Raw genomic sequence first — 21077 nt, 5'->3', positions numbered from 1 at the left:
TACGACAGCATAAAAAGTGCATATTCAACATGAGAATTTACAAGTAAATCAATGCGGAAGGGGTGAGTGGGGTTGGGGGGAGGCAGAAACCGATTACCACTGTTGAAAAATAGTGCTCATCAACTCGGGCCATTTTAAAAGTCATTAGAAACAGAATAGACAGGCCTACACCCCCACCTGGTGAGTTACACCTGTGGCTCCACTGTCAAAATTCCAGCCATTCACAGCAATAATTCCACAAAAGTCCATTTATATCCTGAATAATGAAATGTGAGGAAGTCTGCGAATAAAAACTTTGCAATGTTATATTATAGAACGTCATTTTATTATAATATTACACAAATGCATTTTCCCCAAACTTTAATCCCACCAGACAAACGTACAATTTTAATAACGCAGATAACCAAAATTAGCTTTAATTTCATAACAATTCTGACTTCTAATTGTGGTAAAATTCCTTAGAATGTTGTGAACTTTAACAAACAACATTAAACTCTTGACATGGAAATCAAGCTGTCGGTTTGGGTGGAAAAAAGTCGAGAGAAGAGGATATTTTAAATAAAAAAATAAGAAGAATAGGTAAATGAAGATCAGGGTAATAAAACGATGAGAACGACAAATGGGGCAGAAAACTATAGAACGAGATGGAAAGCAAAGACCAGAGAAGCAGCAGTACACAGGACCGGCCCGGATTATAGAGCTTTAGTTATTGTTAGAATTCAGGTTGTGTTGTTTGAGGGGTTTTATAGGGCCAGATCTAGAAGTTCTGGGGTTATTTGGAACAGGCGGAGTAGGGGCGCTGGGAATCGGTGGTGTGGACAGTTGCTGAAAGAAACGCTGGGTGGATTGAAGGACTTCGGCCCTCTGCCGTGCCTATAGGGAACAGGCCCCGCAATGGTTTGCAAAACAAACAGCAAAGTGCAGACTGAGAAAGTCGAAAAACAACTAGATCATAAAAATGTTATCCTCATGAGTCAGACGTAATGTAAAGTTCAGAGGTTATTATCTAAAGCTGTTCATTACAAAGCAGGACTGGCTAGAACAAAGACGTGAACCGAGTTACCTTGAGTTCCTCCTGACTTGCGCTGTTAAATGTGAGGCTTGACGTTTGAGGAGCGTTGCCTCCCGTCACCATTGCTCTCTCCCCCCACTGGAGCATCGAGTGGTGTGGAGGAACAGGTGGAGGTACGTGGGGCTGAGGAGTTGGAGAGAAAGTTATAAATTATATTAGGACAAATATGTTTTCAAAAAAAGTATTGCCTCATTTTGGGGCTGGTAGGATAGCCGAGAGGTATGCACACTCGCCTCTGAACCGTCTCGCCTGGGTTTGAATCCCGACCCAGTTATGAACTGCCATCCTGGTAGTTCACAGACAGCGTGATGCATCAATGTGTGTGCCATGCGTCGGATGGACGTTAAACAGGCAGACAACAAAGGTTAGTTGGTGGACATTAAAAGTTCCATGGTGTCCTTTGTGAAGAGTAGGTGAGCTATCGCTGACACCATTGACAATTTCCAAATTCCTACCCTAACTAATTTGTCGAGAGTCAGGTCTGGCCAGTCGTTTCATGAAAGACCTGGGCCAAAAGCTTCCCCCGGCCAACCCCACAAGAACATGGGCATAATTGTGGCCATTAAAGAAGAAGAAGTGCATGTCTCGGTCTTTCCATATTTCACTCTATACAATTTTGCTGCAAGTTTTCTGCATCTTGGCATCAACTTTTTTTCTGCCGTGTCTTTTGTGCAAACATGCTGCAGCTTTCCACTCTCCATTTAAGCTGTGTGCAAAGATCACTAAAGGTCGGGAAATTTCTGGTTACTTACGGACAGTGAACTATCTTGGGTGGTTGAGCTATTTCTAGTGGCTTCAGGCTATAGGAGCCTTTCATAATTGCAGGGAGGTTGTAGAGGGAGGGGATTTCGCAAAAGTAATTGGTCCAATTATATACAAGTAGTAAGAGAGAGAAAAATGGGGAAAAGAGAAGACAGTCATCGTGTGTGTGTGTGTGCGTGTGTGTGTGTGTGTGTGTGTGTGTGTGTGTGTGCGCTCGCGCGCGCGCGCGCGCACTGCAGTGCCGTGGCATTGTGCTGTGTGCATCGCTTGTGCTTCAACTTTTAAATCAACATAAGTTTGGACTACACCTGCCTACAGTCAGCCATCAATTGATTAAATAAGCTCAGGAAGTGGGTTGGACAGTGATATTACCAAATGATGCTTCAGCGAGATTCCAAGTTGATTACAAAAGAAATATCCAAATGACAGTGATTCCTTCATTTTATTTTACTCCTCAAGATGTTGGAAGGAGCTCTTCGATTCAAAATCATTGCCAAGCGTTATTCTTCTTCATGATGACTGTTGGCACACGGGGTGGGAGTTCCAATGGTTTTTTTTTTTTTTTTTTTTTGTATACAAGATCGAGGCTCGTGAAAGAGCGAACATTAATCACACAGAAAGACAAACCGACACATAAAACATATAACATAGGGAGCGGTAGACAAGATGGGGAGAGAGGGGGAAGGACACAAACACAACATTTGAGAGCAGGGACCGAGAGACATGGAGACATCGAGAGATCTGAGAGAGGGCGAGGGCTTTGGGGGGGGGGGGGGGGCGTGGGAAGGGGGCAGTGGGAGAGGTATAAAACATATGGACACTGCCAGGACTTCCAGGAAAGAAGTTGGAATTTCAAACAAGGTGGATCTGGGGTGAATTAGCGGGGGTAGAAAAGATCAAGGTTTTGGATGGGGGAAGATAAGAGATGGTGGTGAACAGCTGTTTTAAAGACCTGGAGGGAGGAGTGGGATTGAAGGGAGTGAGGGAGTTTGTTCCAGAGGCGGGAGAAAAGAGGAATGAAAGAGTGAAGGTGAACGGAGAGCCGAGATTTCGGCAGTTTAACCATCAGAGGGTTGCTGGCAGATCTTGTGCGACCTGTAGGAATATTTGGGGGACAGAGCACAGAGAGAGCTGGGGGTGCAAGGCCGGAGAGGAGTCGGTAGAAGACAGAAAGACCACCTACCTGCCTGCGGTGAGTGAGTGAAAGGCCCTCAGAGATAGCTTCATCGCGGGAGATTCCAATAATTCTGAAAGCTTTGGTTTCAACAGCGTGAAGCCGAGCTAGGTGTGAGGCAGGAGCACCGGCCCATAGGGGAGAACAGTATTCCATTGAGCTGCGGATGAAAGCCTTGTATGTGGTGAGGAGCTCAGGTGTGCCGAGGAAGGACTTCGCACGACGGAGGATGCCCAGTCGGCGACTGGCTTTGGAGGCCAGCTTGGAAATGTGGTTTTCCCAAGAAAGATCATGGCAGATAGTGAGACCCAAAATCTTGAGCGACAGAACTTCTTGGAGAGGATTGTTGAGAAAGTAGATGGGAGGGTTGTCCAGTCGATCTTTTCGGAGAGACATAGTAAGAGTGTGAGATTTGTCAGGATTGAAAGACATGTTCCACTTGTTTGACCAGTCTGTGATTTTGTCCAGGTCTTCAGAGAGTGAGGAGGCAGCAGACTGCCGATCTGAGGGAAGAGGAATGGAGCGGCAGAGAGTGGAGTCATCAGCAAAGAGATAGAGAGGATTTTCGAGAGAGTCAGAGAGATCATTGATGAAGACCAGAAAAAGCACGGGGCCCAGAACACTGCCTTGGGGAACTCCAGCCTGAACAGGAAGAGGAGATGAGAGAAACCCATTCAGGGCCACACGTTGACGACGACTAGAGAGGAAGTCCGCCAGCCATGCGTGGAGATTTCCATGGATACCAAAGGAGGAGAGTTTGGTGAGCAGAGCGGGGTGCCAGACCGTGTCGAAGGCACGTGATATGTCGAGGGAGACAGCTCTAATTTCCTGTTTGGCATTTCCTGTTCCTGGTTGAGGACTATTTTCATCAACATTCATGTTCAGCAGGCAAAGAGTTGAGGTCCATTGCCCAATCATGTTGTGCTGTCTGTTGGTTTGTTTTGAGTACCACTGCCATTGGCGTAAGCTTGTCCATTTGATGGTTCCAAGAACTTCAGTTCCACAATTCACCTCGAGTTGCCATAATCAGTGCCACAATTCACCTTTATGGAGATGACAGCATAACTCTCCATGTTGTACTGTCATGTGTCATGTGGTCTTCACCCTTTGGTTGAAGCTTCGTGTGTAACTCCGTACAACTCACCATACCAGTAACTCCGTACAACTTTGCAAGTAATATCCATTGCAATAATTACATCACAGGAGTTGGTGAATCTAAAGACAATCACTACTGTGTGCAGAAAGAAAAGTACGACTTTGACAGTGCTACTGCCAAACTTCTACAGAAAACTTGGTCCACAATATCAGTTTGAATAACGTTGAGGCTCATGGAAGAGCAGAACAACAGAGGATGAAGGATCAATGGGAAAGTGGGGTAAAGGAGAAACAGGTGCAAAATAAAGGATGGATGGATGTACCACAGCAGGGAGAGAAGAGTTGGGGTGAAAGTGGGAGAGAGATGGCAACTCCTATCAAATAGATTGTAGGTCAAACATTCAATAATAGACCAACACTAGCGAGAAGTTCATGTCGCACCATCACAAATCCCCACGCTTCCCACCTAAAGCCCAGTTGGAAGATGGCAAAAAAGTTCCACCAGTAATGGCCCAATTTCTCATTTTGAGTTTCAAAAAATGGTCTATTTTGACCCTTTGTGACCCCTTGAAATCTCCACCCCCTTGGCCATGAACCGGGATCAAATCCAAAAAATCGTTACATATTTCATTTGTCTCCAATGTTGATTGCATATACTAAGTTTCATGTTAAAATGGGCCCATAATTGTATTTTGTGGTATTTGACATTTTGAGCCCGTCACAGGGGGCGAGGCCAAAAAGTATACTGCTCTCTCACTTTCTTTCCATGTGGTGATCATAACTACTAACTTAAGAATAGTCACATCATATGCACCAAATAATGAACTACATGTTTCAGCCACTCCAGTCACGCTCACCTGTAATGATTGAAGTTGCTGGTACACCTGTGGTCCTCTCTGTACCACATTCCGCACACCCAGCACTGGACTTACCGAGCTGGAGGGAATAAAACAGTCATATGATCCAAAGCTCAAGTCTCAACAACAGTGAGGTGGAAATATTGCACCACCACAAAGTAAGAAACGATGACGGCAAGTGAAGAGGAACTGTTTACCGGAATGGAGAAGATGTAATTGGAGGAGTCCTGGCTGCGTCGATGTCGATACAAGACAGAACCTTGTTGGAGAAAAATGAGACAAGTTGAAAGATATGGAAGTAAAATAAGAGAAACAAATATGTTCCAACCAGATTTGCAAAAAAAAGCACGACAAGAGCTGGGGTTGTAGAACAGGTAGAAATTATTCCTCACAGTCATAATTTCGACTGAATAAGAAAGGCCCTTTGTGTTCAATTTTTCGACCACCTTGCTATTATTTCCTGGCACTCGCGAAGCGAAAAACTGGATTTAGCGATCAGTCGTATACAAACGTACGTCTGCATTTTTAAAATTCATTTCCTCAGCAACCGTTGGGCCGATTGACACAAAATTTCACAACAATATGCGTCCACTTGTATCGAACTTTTTTGTGATAATAGTGACGTCATAGGTCATGTGATATGGGTGCCATCTTGAAAAAAAACGAAAAATGTAAAGGTCGATTGTGAAGAACTCCGCATAGGGAATAAGTGTTGTTAACACTGACGACATCGGTGAATTCTTTAAGACGTCATAATTTGACAAATAAAATGCTAAGTCCAATCAGTTTGAAATTTATTGAGCGTGATCTACACACCAATTATATTGCAAAATGTAAATTCATGACGACATCAGTCACATGGTCTGGCAGCCATATTGAATCAAAGAGAAAAAAAGAAAAGAAAAAAAAAAACAGAAGAGTTGGCTCGCACCAGGTCGACTGCGTGGGGTAAGTATTCGATGAATACCATCTAGTTTTTTTAGTTTTTTAAAATCAATTTATTCCAAAATAAATGGATTTTGTGTGGAATGGATATATTCACTTTAATTCCCCATTAATGCCCAACATTCTTCGATTTGATATTTAGTAAATTCCCATTAAACATTACACTTGCACATTCTCTGTGTCGGTGCAGTTCTTCTCACCTTCCCTTGCCTTTGGCTCCCCAAAGGTGCAGTGCTTCCCACTCCTCCCGGTTGAAGGGACAACAGTGGTGGAGCAGGAGGAGAGGCAATCTGATAGGCCGGGAGCTGGACAGGGAGCTGAAAGAGAAGGGGCGAAAAGTAAATAAAAGGACAAGTAAAACAAGCTTCTGTTTAAAGGGTCTACTCACACAGACAGACAGACAGACAGACACACACACATATACACGCGCACACACAAGCACGCACACACGCACGGAGTAAAAATCAATACCGAATAATGAGGGAATGAGGTATGGTGTGGGGTCAAAAACTCTTGTTATATACTCCTACACTCTATTCAAACTGGACAAACAATCAGCTCGGTAAATAACTATATAATAAAAGCTCATCCAAGAAAAGTAATTGACATAAACACACTGGCGCTCAAGGTATGGAATTGAGCAAGGGGTTGAAGAGGAAATTAAAAACATATCATCCTCTTCATCGAAGACAAGATTTACCACATCATGTTCCATTGCACAGACACCATTAAATTCCAGCTTTCCAGCGAAGGCCGCTTGGAAATAGCCTGATGGTCTTGCCTTTTGTACACCAAGAGTGTTGATGAAGAGCTAAGTGGGATTGAAAGAAAGGAAATGACAACTGAACAATTCAAGATGGTGAATGGGTTGAGTGTGTGAAAAAAAAACCTGCGACAGTGAGGATGGAGACATTGATGGCGATGGGTAGAACCCAGGTTGAGGTTGAGGAGGGATTGGCCCGGGGAAGATGCCAAGAGGAGGCCGGCCGGCCTGGGGGAGGTGAGAGGGAACATTGTAATGAATTAATCGATTTAACACGTAGTTAAAAAAAGTGAAAGGTGTGAGATGTCATCTCATTGCAATCTTTCTATGATGAAAGTTGAAAAACCCCTCCCCATTTCTTCTCTTCCTTTCCACCTGTAGAAGTTGAGATTCCATCATGGCCGCAGCAGCAAGATGGCTGCCAGAGTCAAAAACAAGAGGAGGTTGATGTGGGAGTGGCTGAGGTTGGGGCATTGGATGCTGGGGGCTAAAGCCGAGCCCCTTTGTGGGGTCCGTGGGAAAAGCCCCACCTAAAAATGTCGGCTTTGGAGCCTGATGCCCTGCCCCAACAGAGGCCCCACCTCCTCCAGAAAGGACCATAGGGGAGGGGTTGGGCTGGAGGAAAGGTTGTGGTGGAGACCTGCAAGAAAAAGAGGGGAAGACTTGTGAACAGGAGAAATGAAAAGAAAACAGAACGCAGACCGAGACAAGAAAAATGAAGAAAAATGTGGAGCCAATGTGACAACTAATAGGTTTTCCAGTACAGCTTGAGAAAGAGAGAAATTATCAAAGTGACGAAGTGAGAGTTTTCACAGAAATAGCTAGGAAGGATCTCAACAGTAGAAGGAAGACAAGTAAGGAGAGGCAAGCAAGGGGGAACCTGAAGAGATTGAAGACATCTTGAGGTTGTGAGGTAGGTGGAGCCTGAAGGGTGGAGTAAAGAGGAAGTGCTTGGAGCGCTGGGGGCTGGGAAAGATAAAGAGATCTCCTTAATATACGAAGGACACAACTCCCAAAGGGATGTGTGCAAAGGCCATTGTTTTATCTTGTGGTTCCATTGGCAAGACAAAATAAGCTCAAAATGTATTACTTATTACCTCAATTGTGGAATCGTGTCCCTGTGTCCACTGTCTTGTTCCACTCACTTCCGTCTCTCAAATATGCTTCCCATCATTACCTCATGCGTTCACCCATGCACATCCATGATCTCTTCCACACACACTCATTCCCATTATGCCCCTATCTGGGCCATTGTTACTCATTCTAGTTATATCTCCTTGTGGACGTCCATCCCTTTGCACACACCCTTTTAGGTAGTCTATAAAGCTGCTACACTTTGACATTTAGCCCCTCCTTCAGACTAAGACTTTTATATAAATGCCAACTTGTCCAGAAAAACCTATTGTAGTCTCCAACAGAACGTTGGGACCATACTAGTTGCACTAGGCCTACACATGTTCCACATATCACTGCATGGAGGGATTGACAGCCCGTGAAACAACTGCATGGCATTCTGGGCCTGGATGAACACGCTGTGAACTACACCTCAACGACATCAACCCAATTGCAATTACACATCGACGTGAACATGCTTCAGACCCATACCGATAGGTAGAGGTGTGATGGTGCGGAGTTATTTAGGGATTCCATCAAGCAAGCGTTCCATCTAATCCATGATGCCAGATCATGAACGACTCACTTCCGTTGCAGTTAATGGCGTAATATTCAGAGCACTCACTTTGATTTTACAAGCATTAGCACAAAACATTCATAAAATGGATTCGGAAAGTCCCAGCGCTCGGCCAATGTCCACTGCTCGTTCACCTTTCTCACAAATTGCTTTTGCACACACTAAGATGGCTGCCAGAGAACCGGAGGCTGACAAAGAACCCTCGGGTTGCTGTGAGTTTGGTATTAGTCCGCACACGTCGAGCATCCCGTGGCCCATCTCGGACTAGTTTAGTTGGTGTGGAGTGATGGTCGGTGATTTGCCCGCAGTTGCGTAATAACGAAAATTGATGTACTATAAGAAGATTGGTCCAAAATTAATCAGCCGCTTAATAACGAAATAGTGTTAAACAAAGGTGTGTTATGCAAAGAATGACTGTACTTGTGAAAACAGCTTTCCCGAGCAATATCAATGGAGGCAAGGCATTATGTGCAGTTTGACATGACATGACATGACACAAAGGGAACCAGGAAGTAAAACTAGAACGGCACTCTTTGACGTCACGACGTCGACCGATATGTCTCCGCCCACATTATTATACATACTTGCACCAAGTTTGATTTAAATCTCTTCAGCTGTTCTCAAGTATCACATTTTACCCGACATGATCTCTCATCTTTGATGCCGAAATCTAATCAGTTCATCTTTTCATCATAATATATACTGATACCAGGTTTGGTCAAAATCCCATCACTCGTTCACAAGTTAGCTCTGTAACAGAATTTTTAACTAACATGACCACTGACCTTTGACCTCTTCACCCCAAAATCTAATCAGTTTATCTATGCATCATGAGATATAATTATACAAAGTTTGGTGAAAATCCCATGACTGGGTGACAAGTTAGCTCGGTAACAGAAATTCTACCTAACGGGACATCTGACCTTTGACTTATTGACCCCAAAATCTAATCAGTTTATCTTTACATCATTATACATACCTGTACCAAGTTTAAATTAAATTCCATTAGCTGTTCTCAAGTTATAAACCTATTTCAGACTCTGACCTTTGACCCCCAACATCAAATCAGTTAATCTTTGCATCATAATACATACTTGTATCGACATTGGTCAAAAATCCCATCACTGGTTCACAAGTTATCGCGGTAACAGGATTTTTACCGAATACCTCTTGAGCTTTGACCTCGTGACCACAAAATCTAATCAGTTCATCTTTACCTCATTATACATACCTGCAACAAGTTTGACTTAGATCGATTCAGCCATTCTCAGGTTATCACGGAAACGAAAACCTATCACGGACGTACATACAATCCGAAAACATAAAGCAGAGAGCATCACTTGCACAACTCCACGCCTCATCAATGAGGAAAGAGCCGTGCTGAGCGTGGTACCTGTGCCAGGGTTGTGTTGTACGTGGGTGCAGGGTGCAAGGCATGGGGAAGCCTTGCGATAGGGAACACGTGGTTCGGGTCAACTTGGTACAAGGTTGGGTACTGGCTGCCACTGCCTGCAGAGAGCCAAAGGAAACATAGTCAGATGATAAGGAAAGAGGACTTAAAAAGTTTTACATGCGCAGAATCCAAAAATGTCATGCAGACTACAATCCAAAAGGTCAAATCAGGAGGTCATGGCACAAACAGTAAAATGCGACCACATGGACATAGCAACAAAAGTTTCATAAATGGTACAGAACAGAACAGGAAAAGAGGAACAAAGATTATTAACCCAAACAGATCATGCACACCCATCCAAAGAAAAAGTGGAGATGACAGAGAGTTAAGTGAAGATATGAAGAAGAAGAGATGAGTAAAAATTACTAAAAATGTGAAGGGTCCAGGGAGAAGGATTAAAGTAGAATGAATAACAAGTCTCGATCGTGAAGGCTAGTGTCAATCTGCATCGGTAGACAAGTAGAATAATGGATGGCATCAACAGGACATTGATCGAGGTAGGCCAACCACCGAGGGAAGCAAGGGGAAGCTGAGGTTTCCAGCGTTAACCTTTCGTCTGAGCAAAAATATATACATAAATAAAAGTCCCTCTTTTGTTGATAACGGGTTAATGCCCAAAACCCCATCTTCTCCTTGTTTTACCATGGCATACAAGGACTTTAATTGACGTTCTGTTGATTCCATCTAGAAGGAATAAAGAATTACTTTGTGAGAGGAACAATGGACTTGGAAGAGCTGGAGGTGGGCACGGTAATTGAGGAAAAGTGGATGATGTGATGTTCGATTCCAGCAGCTGTTGAGGCCGCACTTTGCATACGTTTGGTTGCTCAGCTACACAAAGAGAGCGAGAGAGACAGAGACAGACATAATTAATTATAAGTGATAAAAAGACAATTATAAGTAGTAATAATACAAAAACAATAAATAATCTGTCATTTGTGTAATTAAATAACGTTTTTGTTGTAGATTTCCGGGCTGGCAGGATGGCCTAGAGGTACGCACTCACCTGTGAGCGGTTTGAATCTCCACCCAGATATAAACTGTCGTCTTGGTGTTTCACAGGCATGGTGATTCATCATTGTGTGCCATCCCTCGGTTGGACGTTAAAACTGAGCCTCCCGTCTGCCCGCATTAGGAGGTGGACATTAAAGATCCCACGGTATCCTTCGCAAAGAGTTGACTAGCTATGGTCGGCACCATGAACAAATTACAAATTCCTGCCCTGACCTTCGTCGAAAATCAGGCCGAGCCAGCCGGCTCGTGAAAAACTTGGGCCAGGCTTCCCCCAGCCAAATCCACAACAATGTGGGAATAATTGTGCTAAGAAGAAGAAGAAGAAATTGTCGATACCTGCACTATCATACTTCACATTCACTGTTAATCACGATTTGTGTTGATTTCTCGATCTTCAAACCACTTCACGGATCTAGTTTATCGCCAAGACCAAAGTCCATGGTGTGACCAGCTCTGACAAACTGTAAGTCAGAGTTTGGTTCTCACGATGAGCACATTCGAAGTTCTCCACTCAAACGTGCTTACATAGATGTCAAGGTCTGTCGTGAGGTCATCATCAATAAAAGACAAATACAAGTCCTCATGCTGCAGAAAAACACAGGATTCATAGTCCATTTGTCCTCGAACATTAAGAGATCAGTGACAACTGCATTTTATTCACTTCAACAATGAAAATATAGATTTTCTTAATATTGTTGAAAATGAACAAATTGTGTCCTTAGTTTTTTGACATTCGAGTTAAGTTTCCCTTGAAAGAAGATAAATGTTGGAGTTCTGCCACAACGTCACAATGGCAGACAGTGTGTCCGTGTGTGGGACATCCAATCTATTGTTGAATTGATGTTTTGTTGCATTATTGGAATGCATTTTTCTTTTGAACATTATGAATTACTGTATTCAATATTATTGCATTAAAAAAATTAACGTGAGGTAATGGTAAATATGAACTTTATTATAAATCTCATATCAATAAAACCCACCAATAGAAAGAACTATTGCAGCAGGGGTGGATTGAGCCCCCGTTGAGGGAGAGAGGCAGGCCCCTCCCATTGCCGGGCCAATCACCACAGCAACCTGATTGGCTGTGGGCGTGCTCGGGGACGATGACATTAGGCGAGGAGAAAGGGGTGAAGGAGGGAGGGAAGGAGAAGCCACGGGAGGTGGAGGGGGTACAGTAGCTCTTCCCCGAGGAGATCGTTCCCAGGCTTTTCGAGCAGATTCCATCTGTCAACAGGTGAAATGCACAACAATGAGGAAGAGGTTGTAAGAATGGAAGGGAGCATGCAGTTCCATCTCATATTAGTAGGACGCCTTAAGGAACCACAAATTAAACGTGTCACAAAACTAAAGGTGATCCCGAGAAGTGAGGTCCAAAAACCGCTCCCGCCCTCCAAACTACCAGGTAACTCGGGAAGTATTATCATGCACTTCGACAGAATAATTCACACAGCATAAAACTGTGTAAAATAACTAGTTTGAAGGAAATCGAATAATAACAACATTTCCCCCAAAACGATTTGCTTACCTTCAGCGTGAGATCTGAGGACGAGGGAGATACTATCGAAGGACTTGTCGGCTCAGACAGCAAGGTAGGCTGGTGTTGGGTACAAGGATCAGGTGTTGAGTCGCAACACACAAGTCACTCGTTTTGTCTCTGTTCATACTATTCCGCTATCTTTACAGTTGGACAAACACTTCTCTGAATGTATTTTACCGAGAACTATCTCCTCTTGCCCTACAAACAGTAAACAAAGCTCGTCACATAATTAAAACCATGAACAGTTTCACTTCATGCCAGTTTAGTGAATTAAGCAATCAGTCAACCTATAACCGCAATTATATTGTGGACTTGCTCACGATGCAGGAATTATAACAAATAAATTATAAAAGTAATAAAAAGGTTCCAGAATGGAAACAAACATGGCTGACAGGTTTTCAATAAACTGCCTGAAATGGTAATGTGGAGACAGATAAGCTTAGGATTGATTAAGGAAGGAGGAGTAAGGAAGACAAAGAATGAGTAATAACCATGTTCCCAATGTTGGTAGTTTCAAGAGCTTCATTCTCTCTTTCTCCACTGTTCTCTTCGCTGCATTCCTCTTCCCTTCTCTCCATGCCCTCACCCTCAGAGCTAGGGATCAAAGAGCCTTCGGGAGGAGTAATGAGCAACGCCGATGGTTCAGGAAAAAGGGGCTGGAAAAGGACATGAAGAAAAATGTTATAACACTGGAAGCTTGGGGGAAAAGAGGGGCAAGCAAGCATGGAGTTGGAATCAGGGGTACAAGCAGGTATGGATATGGCAGGGGGGGGGGGGGGAGGGGGAACAGACAGACAGGTATGGAAGCAGAGTGTTTATGAAGAAGAAGTTGACCAGGTTGCACAGGCAATAATTAAAGTCATGAAGATGTGCACATAGTTAAAGATGGCAGGTTGCAAATGACACAGATACAAAAATTTACAAAAACGAATAAGTGGTGAAGGTGTTTAGAGAGAGAAAAGTTTAACCATAACAATACAAAGGTATAAGTTTTGAGATATTATGAGAGATAAATACAAATTATAGCCAGATGGCAATTCCAGTGTCTCTCCAAGTCTGCAGACTCCTCCCTGCCCCAAATCCTCAAACCCCCTGTACCAGCGCACTGTCACCTCTCTCCCCTCACCCCAACTCTCTGCCCTCTCCTCCCCCTTTCTTCTACAAATCCTCAACCCAACCCAAAGCCTCGATCCCCCTTTCCAAACTCTGTCCCTTCTCTGCTCCCTCCCTCCCCCCCTCCTACTCTCTGAACTGCACTCTCCCTTTTTTCAAGTCATCAACCCAGGCCTGCAGCTCCCCTTTTCTTCTTCAAGATCTCACCCTACCCAATCTAAAGTCCTCAACTCCCTTCCCAACTCTATCACTTAGCTCACCTGCTTTTCTTCAGGTCAACCTCCCCCAACCCCAACTCCAAGTCCGCATAATAGTCACCAACTGCGAAGACTGCTAAGGTTTTTCAGTGAAATAAATAAACGGACTAAGTCGACAAAAACTAAGTCGATGAATGTCTTTTGACAGAATATTGGCAGGAACCCATGGAAATCCACATACTGTAAAATGAGACCTCAAACCACCACCAATCCCCCCCCCCCCCCCACCCATCCCAGCCGCAAGTCTTCAACTCCTGCTACAAAAAGTTTTGTCCCCCTGTTTCGCTTCGGTAGCGATTAGTTGCACACATGGTTCCACTTGTGCCTGTGTAAATACTGCGAAAAATAAGTGCTCAGGTGCGCATTGAGGGAGTGGTCCTTTGGTGAGGTCATTAGGTCACTAATAGGTAGCATTAGGTCATCAAAGGCATGAGGACCCTGTTAGACATAATTATTCCTGATACCATCACAATATATAGCAGATAGATAACATTTAAATATGTACATGCATATCAACTTATATTGTCTTTTATTATAAATAAAAAAAATAGGTCCCAAGGATTGCAACTAGCAACGTATACCGGATTGCAACGTCACCTGGGTTCTATTGAGAAACATAGGGACAAAACCCCTGGCACTAACAACTCAGGTAGAATAAACAGTATACTGCACTGACTAAAGGTATTTTAAACCAATTTCAATGGTTGCTCGAAGACAGGGCAGCATGTAGAATCATACTAACATAATCATAAGACTTTAAACAAAGAAAAAAAATACCTATTTCGGGGGGGCCACCCCCCACACCCCGTAGACCTCAAAGGGGAATAATTTTTTTAACGCCGTGAATAAACTTTGGTAAATCACGGGTTATGAAGGTTGCGGTCACGTTTCATCGAAATTGCATGTGTAGTTTCTGAGAAGAAAGCAAATACCTATTTTGGGGGGCGGGGGGGGGGGGGCGACCCCAACCACGTAGACCCCTAAGGGGCACATTTTTAAAATGTCGTGAACAAACTTTGGTACATCACGCGTGGTGACGATTGTGGTCAAGTTTCATCAAAATTGCGTGTGTAGTTTCTGAGGAAAAAAGCAAATACCTATTTTGGGGGGGGGGGGGGGGATCAAACCTGGACCCACTTTGACCTCCCCCCCCCCCCCCCCGTTAACCTCCTTAGACTTCGATTTCCTTAGTGCCATGAACAAACTTCAGCACATCATGGGGATGAAGGTTGAGGTCAAGTTTCATCAAAATTGTGCGTATAGTTTCAGAGGAAAAAGCAAATTCCTATTTTGGGGAGTCAAACCTGCATCCACTTTGACCCTGGAAGACTCCCTTAAACCCCAATTTTTTTTTAATACCATGAACAAACTTTAGTCACAACACAACAAATATCATTTGTGACAAATTTGGTCGCAATCCCATCAGCAGTTTCGGAGAAGAAGTTTCAAGTGTTTATGGACTGACGGACGGACAACGCGCGATCGCATAAGCTCCCCTGAACTTCGCTCCAGGTGAGCTAAAAAACAACTTGAATGCATTTGCATGGCTTTCATTTGAGACATTAAGCAACAAAACTTTCTGTTCACTTTGTTTTTCCCCTTTTTATTTAGAAGTACAGAAAACAATTTGATTAAAACTTAAAGTGTGCATTGTGTCTTTTCAACGTTACTATTATCCTCAATAGGTGTCCCTGGTGTTGGGCTAGCGGCTAGGGTGCCGGCTTAGGATCCTAGGATCCTGGGTTCGAATCCCGGTCAATCGCTGAATTAACGCCAGGGGGGTTGACTCAGCCTGTCATCCTTCCGAGGTCGGCTAATTGAGTACCAGTTCACTGGTAATTCCCTGCTTGTCGTTAAAGGCGGCAAAAAGGGTTGGCGCCAGGAAGGGCATCCGGCCGTAAAACATTGCTTCAAAAAGGGGACCGAAAAACAACAACAACCACAGTTCCCGAAAAAGGCCAACCCCCGCTTGCGGGGAAAAATGGCCTCTAAATGGTGGTTATTATCCTCAATAATCGTTATCCATCTATTATCTCTCTGTATTATAAAAGAAAGGTTTTGTTTGTCTGCGTGCGCTAATCTCCTGAACCGTGAAAGATAGGAGGAAACCTCTAATACAGAAAATGTCGGGACATGCCCCGGGAAGGTTTAGGCTAGGTGGCGAGACCGGTCGAGGCCGCCCCGGCCGGGCTGGGCCCATTTCGCAATTAAAAGCTGAGCTGAATTATAGAAGTCAATTTCTACGGCTGCAAGGAAAAGCTGAATTATAGTAGAAAATTCACTCAAAAAGAACTAAAAATGTCGGGACGGGCCCCGGGAAGGTTATAGGCTAGGTGGCGAGGCCGGTTGAGGCCGCTTCGGCCGGGCTGGGCCCATTTCGCAATTAAAAGCTGAGCTGAATTATAGAAGTCAATCTTCTACGACCGCGGGTAAAAGCTGAATTATAGTAGTAAATTCATTCAAAAATAACTTAAAATGTCGGGATGGGCCCCGGGAAGGTTGTAGGCTAGGTGGCGAGGCCGGTCGAGGCCCACCTTGGCCTGGCTGGGCCCATTTCACAATTAAAAGCTGAGCTGAATTATAGTAGTCAATCTTCTATGGCCGCGAGTAAAAGCTGAATTATAGTAGTAAATTCATTCAAAAAGAACCCGGGCAACGCCGGGTGCTTTCGGCTAGTTATTATATATATATAATAAAGTTTTTGTTTGTTTGTTTGTCTGCACGCGCAAATCTCCTGAACGGTGAAAGATAGGAGGAAACCTCTGAAACAAAAAATGTTGGGACGGGCCCCAGGAAGGTTATAGGCTAGGTGGCGAGGCCGGTCGAGGCCGCTTCGGCCGGGCTGGGCCCATTTCGCAATTAAAAGCTAAGCTGAATTATAGAAGTCAATCTTCTACGGCCACGAGTAAAAGCTGAATTATAGTAGTAAATTCAATCAAAAAATACTAAAAATGTCGGGACGGGCCCCGGGAAGGTTATAGGCTAGGTGGCGAGGCCGGTCGAGGCCGCCGCGGCCGGGCTGGGCCCATTTCACAATTAAAAGCTGAGCTGAATTATAGTAGTCAATCTAATATGGCCGCGAGTAAAAGCTCAATTATAGTAGTAAATTCACTCAAAAAGAACCCGGGCAACGCCGGGTGCTTTCGGCTAGTCCTTAATAAGCTTTTCAATTGGAAGGGAATTAATCACCAAACATGACCACCAACAGACAACTTAACTTAAGGGTACACATGGCACCAATCTACATGAGGCGAGTCTTTTTATTCTGATTGCTACATTTTAATACACCTATCAAAATTATAGTGTATGTGATTGTTTTTGTTATACAAGATCTAAGGCTTGTAATAGAGCTGACATCTCACACACACATAGACAAACAGACAAGACACAAGACACAAGGTTTTTTTAAAGGGGGAATAAATATAAGAGTTAACTAGAGAATATCTGAAAATGCAAAGCCCGTCCACGTCCGTTTGTATTCAGATGACTTCTTCTTCTTCCATATGCTAAACAATATGCAAACAGTTAAAAATATACAAAAGGAAAATTGATGATTTTATGCAGTCTTGACCTTTGACTTTTTGATCTTAGATGAGACAAACAGCAACTGAGATAGAGGGAAGTGCCGTCACTACCCGGGATACTCTGGGTACCGGCGATGTTACGACAATGGCATCGCTTTTCTCACCGGTCAGTGGGGCATTTCCTAATGAGGAATTTCCTCCTCCCCATGGATGCCAACCTATGGGGATTGCCCATGCTTTTATCCTTTTAAATGCTGAGCGTCAAGTGACAAAGCAGCACATACCATTTTAAAAGCATTTGGTATGACCTGGTTGGGGTTTAAACCCGCATATAGTTATAATTCCATATGCTCCTTACCCCAGAGCCTTCATCCACATCTTTCTGTGTATTGGTCTCTGGCCGAGAGCGTCCATTCAATCTCTGCTCTTTCGGCCGCAACTCTGTAGTTTGTACAGAAGGTGCACAAACAGTAACAGTGTGCTTGAGCTGAGCAGAGAAGACTGGAGTAGAAGCTGTGGAGGAGGGCTGCAAGCATGGAGAAAAACAAACGGAGATATGTACGTCAACTGGCATCCGAACAAACCAGCATTGAGGTCATCCATTTTACATCAATCAAAAACAGGCAAAAGGAAGGTTTACACATCATTACTACAGACTACAGCTAAAACAAAACCATTGTGAGGTACCGACAAGCAAGAAACTGACATTTGCTTGTCCAGGTGAGAGACAAAGAAAAAAGAAAGGCAAAAAGAAGAGGAGGTTAAAATATATGAGATAAAAGTAAAATGAAATAAAACATCTCCAAGTCAGCAAACACAGATGGAAAAATGATCAGCATACATTTGGGCTTCAATATGGCTGTTTCCCTCCTCATATGGCTGTTTACATTAAACCTCACCAAACTTACTCATTCCTTTCCAGGTTATTGTGTTTTGTCCTCCATTCATTTGTTCCATTGCCCTTTCATCCCTGCTTTTCCCTATCAATCCCTTACGTGTGATTGAGCTTGTATCCAGATTGCTCATCCCTACATCTTCCACCATCTCTCCCCATAATCCATCATCCTCCATGTGTCCCTCTGTTCTAGCTCTACCATGAGCCTCAACTTCAGTAATCCAGTAATGCTGTCTGGAGTGTTTTGACAAGATGGCATCGATACTGACATGCCAAATTTACCACTAATTATATAGGCGATTTAAAGTTAAGATTAATAAATCAAACAAGAAGACGTCATGCAGAGCACGATACTTGCAACCCCTCCCCCCCCCACCCAAGAAAAGCTTGCCATTGAGCCATCAAACTGTCCATTTCATCAAGATTAAAAATGACCATCTTGATCAAAGCTCGGGTAAATAGGATGAAAAGTGACGATTTTTCAGATGAAAATTGATGATTTTAGAAGTTTGACCTAGAGTTGACCTTTTGACCTCAAAATAGTTGGTTTCCCAATTCAGTGAGGCACCATGCAAATGCTGTTAAATTTTCAAGTCAATCGGATGAAAATTGATGTTTCAGATGAAAATTTATGATTTTGGAGGTTTGACCTTGAGTTTACCTTTGACCTTTTGAACTCAAAATAATTGGTTTCCCTATTTTGTGGCTCAATGTGCAAATGCTGTTCAATTTTCAAGCCAATCGGATGAAAAATGGCGATTTTAGAAATTAGACCTCCAGGTGACCTTTGACCTCAAAATCAATAGGCTTCTCAATTGTGACGACCTCCACAACTGGTGAAGTTTCATAACGATCGGTTTAGAATTGTGACCTGAAGGCGAGTGACAAACAGACAAACAGAGAACAACAAATGCAACCGACCAATATACAGGGTCCGTCAGGGAGGTGTGACGATTTTCAGAAAACTCTTACACAGTTATTTTTAGTCGAATTTCAATTTTTATTTTTTTTAAAGACTACATATATAATGCCATGTAATACACTGTAACAAAGACATTTTAAAAATGTAATTCATGTTTGAAAAATGACATCATCTAAATGGCGGCCGTTCTTGTCCAAGCATTCTTGCAGACGCGCGGAAAAGTTCCAGCATTTCTCAGCACAGCAGCATCCCTCAGCAGTTCCAGCATTCTTTCTGCGAACGTAAACCGCCGTACGAAATCATTCTGCTGCAGTTCTTGAACCACCATGATTTTGTACGCGTGATAATGAAGGTCCAAGTGCAAAATTCGATGAACTGATCTGTCTGACATCCGTAGAGCGCGAGCGTGCCGTACCGCTGACCGATGAGGGCTGGCCTCCACAGCTTGTCGAACCCTTTCGATGTTTTCCGGGGTCCTAACGGTTCGATCACCTCCCCGAGCTGCTCCCGGCCTCACAGATCCAGTTGTCCTGAATTTTTTTACCCACTTCAATATTGTGTTTCGAGACGGAACGGCGCCACGTCGACCAACATTGAAGTGAGTACGAAATCTGCGCTGTGTAAGCACCACCGAACTACCCGTTTGAATAAACGTCTCAACAACAAAGACGCGATGTTCAATCGTCCACAGCCCCATGGCTACTGAAATGGCGCCTAACAACGAGTAACCAACAGCCATCACGCATGCGCTAGACCCCCCACTTGCATTGTTATACCCAATTCAAACATGAATTACATTTTTTTAATGTCTTTGTTGCAGTGTATTAAATGGCATTATATATGTAGTCTTTTAAAAAAATAAAAATTGAAATTCGACTAAAAATAACTGTGTACGAGTTTTCTGAAAATCGTCACACCTCCCAGCTTGAAAAATCCCTGCACTTGAAAAATCTCCAATTTTGCAACTCACAAACTAGCAATACAAGAGAACCAGTTGTGGAACCCTTTAAACTTTAACAGTAGGGACACGGGAGAGATTGGCAGGAAAAGGAGAGGCTTGACAGACAGTGAAGTGGAAAAATAAAGATAAAGAGAAGAGTACTATGGACCACCAGCACCCAAGACCTAATTGGTGGATACATGCAAAACTGACATGGATGTGGAAAAGTTTTCTTTGACAGTCTTAAGTGATTGCTTTTGATTTTATAATCCAGTTAACACAACTGAGCGGTTGATGCAAAATGAGTGCTAGCCAAGGTAGCAGCTGAAGAACTAGAGAGAGAAACCGAGACAAAAACTACAACTACTCCTTCTTCAACAGCCCCCAAATAATCCCACGTTCTTTATGGGGTCGGCCGAGAGGGAAGTTTAGCCTAAAGTTTTCATGAACTGACGACTGGCCAGGCCTGATGTTTGTTTTTTGGCAGGTGATTTTGGTAGGAATTTGCAATTAATTCAGGCTGCTGGCAATAACTCGCCAACTTATCGTGAAGGGATCTTTAACATCCACCAATTAATCTTTATTATGCACCAATCTCACGGGACATCCAGCTTCACATCCATCCGAGGGACGGCACACCTTATGATGCAACGCTCTGCCTGTGAAGCATCAATCGGACGGCATATAATGGGGCCGAATATCAAACGGATGAGATGGTTCAAAGGTAAATGCAAAACCTCTGCAAAAACCAAAACCTACCTCTGCAAAACAGACAGACGTTTAAAAAATAGATTTAGAATGCAAATTAAGAGACAAAATAAATACAGCAACCTCAACTAATTGACATAAGCAAAGGTTAAGACAAAAGGAACAAGTGCATAACCGAGTCAAACAAGCAAAATAAAGATTTACAAACAAAGACAGACTGCGTCAAAGAGCTGCCGGTATAATGCAAACAGATGACACACCTGCAGACTGTTCAGGGGTTTGGCCCAGGCATTTGTAACAGGTGGTGCAGCAACTGTGGAGGAAAAGGAAGGAGGGCAATGCAAATGCAGGAAGGA

At 43.5% G+C, this 21077-nt stretch overlaps 1 protein-coding gene across 3 annotated transcripts in view; it reads right to left on the bottom strand.

Moving 5' to 3' along the window:
• Positions 1 to 303: 303 nt before the first annotated feature.
• Positions 304 to 21077, bottom strand: part of LOC137429913 (uncharacterized) — a 99651-nt gene continuing 78877 nt past the window's right edge. For 2 of the 3 annotated variants that reach the window (XM_068120280.2, XM_078779970.1), the window contains exons 21-36: positions 20982 to 21034; positions 17615 to 17782; positions 12854 to 13018; positions 12351 to 12419; positions 11806 to 12049; positions 10517 to 10642; positions 9752 to 9867; positions 7549 to 7634; positions 7044 to 7308; positions 6795 to 6896; positions 6606 to 6716; positions 6106 to 6222; positions 5158 to 5219; positions 4961 to 5039; positions 1064 to 1195; positions 304 to 873 (exon numbers count right to left, since the gene is read on the bottom strand). In XM_068120280.2, the coding sequence (XP_067976381.2) occupies positions 703 to 873; positions 1064 to 1195; positions 4961 to 5039; positions 5158 to 5219; positions 6106 to 6222; positions 6606 to 6716; positions 6795 to 6896; positions 7044 to 7308; positions 7549 to 7634; positions 9752 to 9867; positions 10517 to 10642; positions 11806 to 12049; positions 12351 to 12419; positions 12854 to 13018; positions 17615 to 17782; positions 20982 to 21034 (2066 nt within the window). In that variant the 3' untranslated portion in view covers positions 304 to 702. The remainder of the gene's footprint in view (positions 874 to 1063; positions 1196 to 4960; positions 5040 to 5157; positions 5220 to 6105; positions 6223 to 6605; positions 6717 to 6794; positions 6897 to 7043; positions 7309 to 7548; positions 7635 to 9751; positions 9868 to 10516; positions 10643 to 11805; positions 12050 to 12350; positions 12420 to 12853; positions 13019 to 17614; positions 17783 to 20981; positions 21035 to 21077) is intronic. The other variant, XM_068120281.2, reaches the window with a different exon arrangement.

Source organism: Myxine glutinosa, chromosome 6 (assembly GCF_964187855.1).
Source record: "Myxine glutinosa chromosome 6, kmMyxGlut1.1, whole genome shotgun sequence".
Lineage (NCBI taxonomy): Eukaryota > Metazoa > Chordata > Myxini > Myxiniformes > Myxinidae > Myxine > Myxine glutinosa.
The sequence above is the reverse complement of the archived record's forward strand: the minus strand, read 5'-3'. Positions and strand labels throughout refer to the sequence as shown.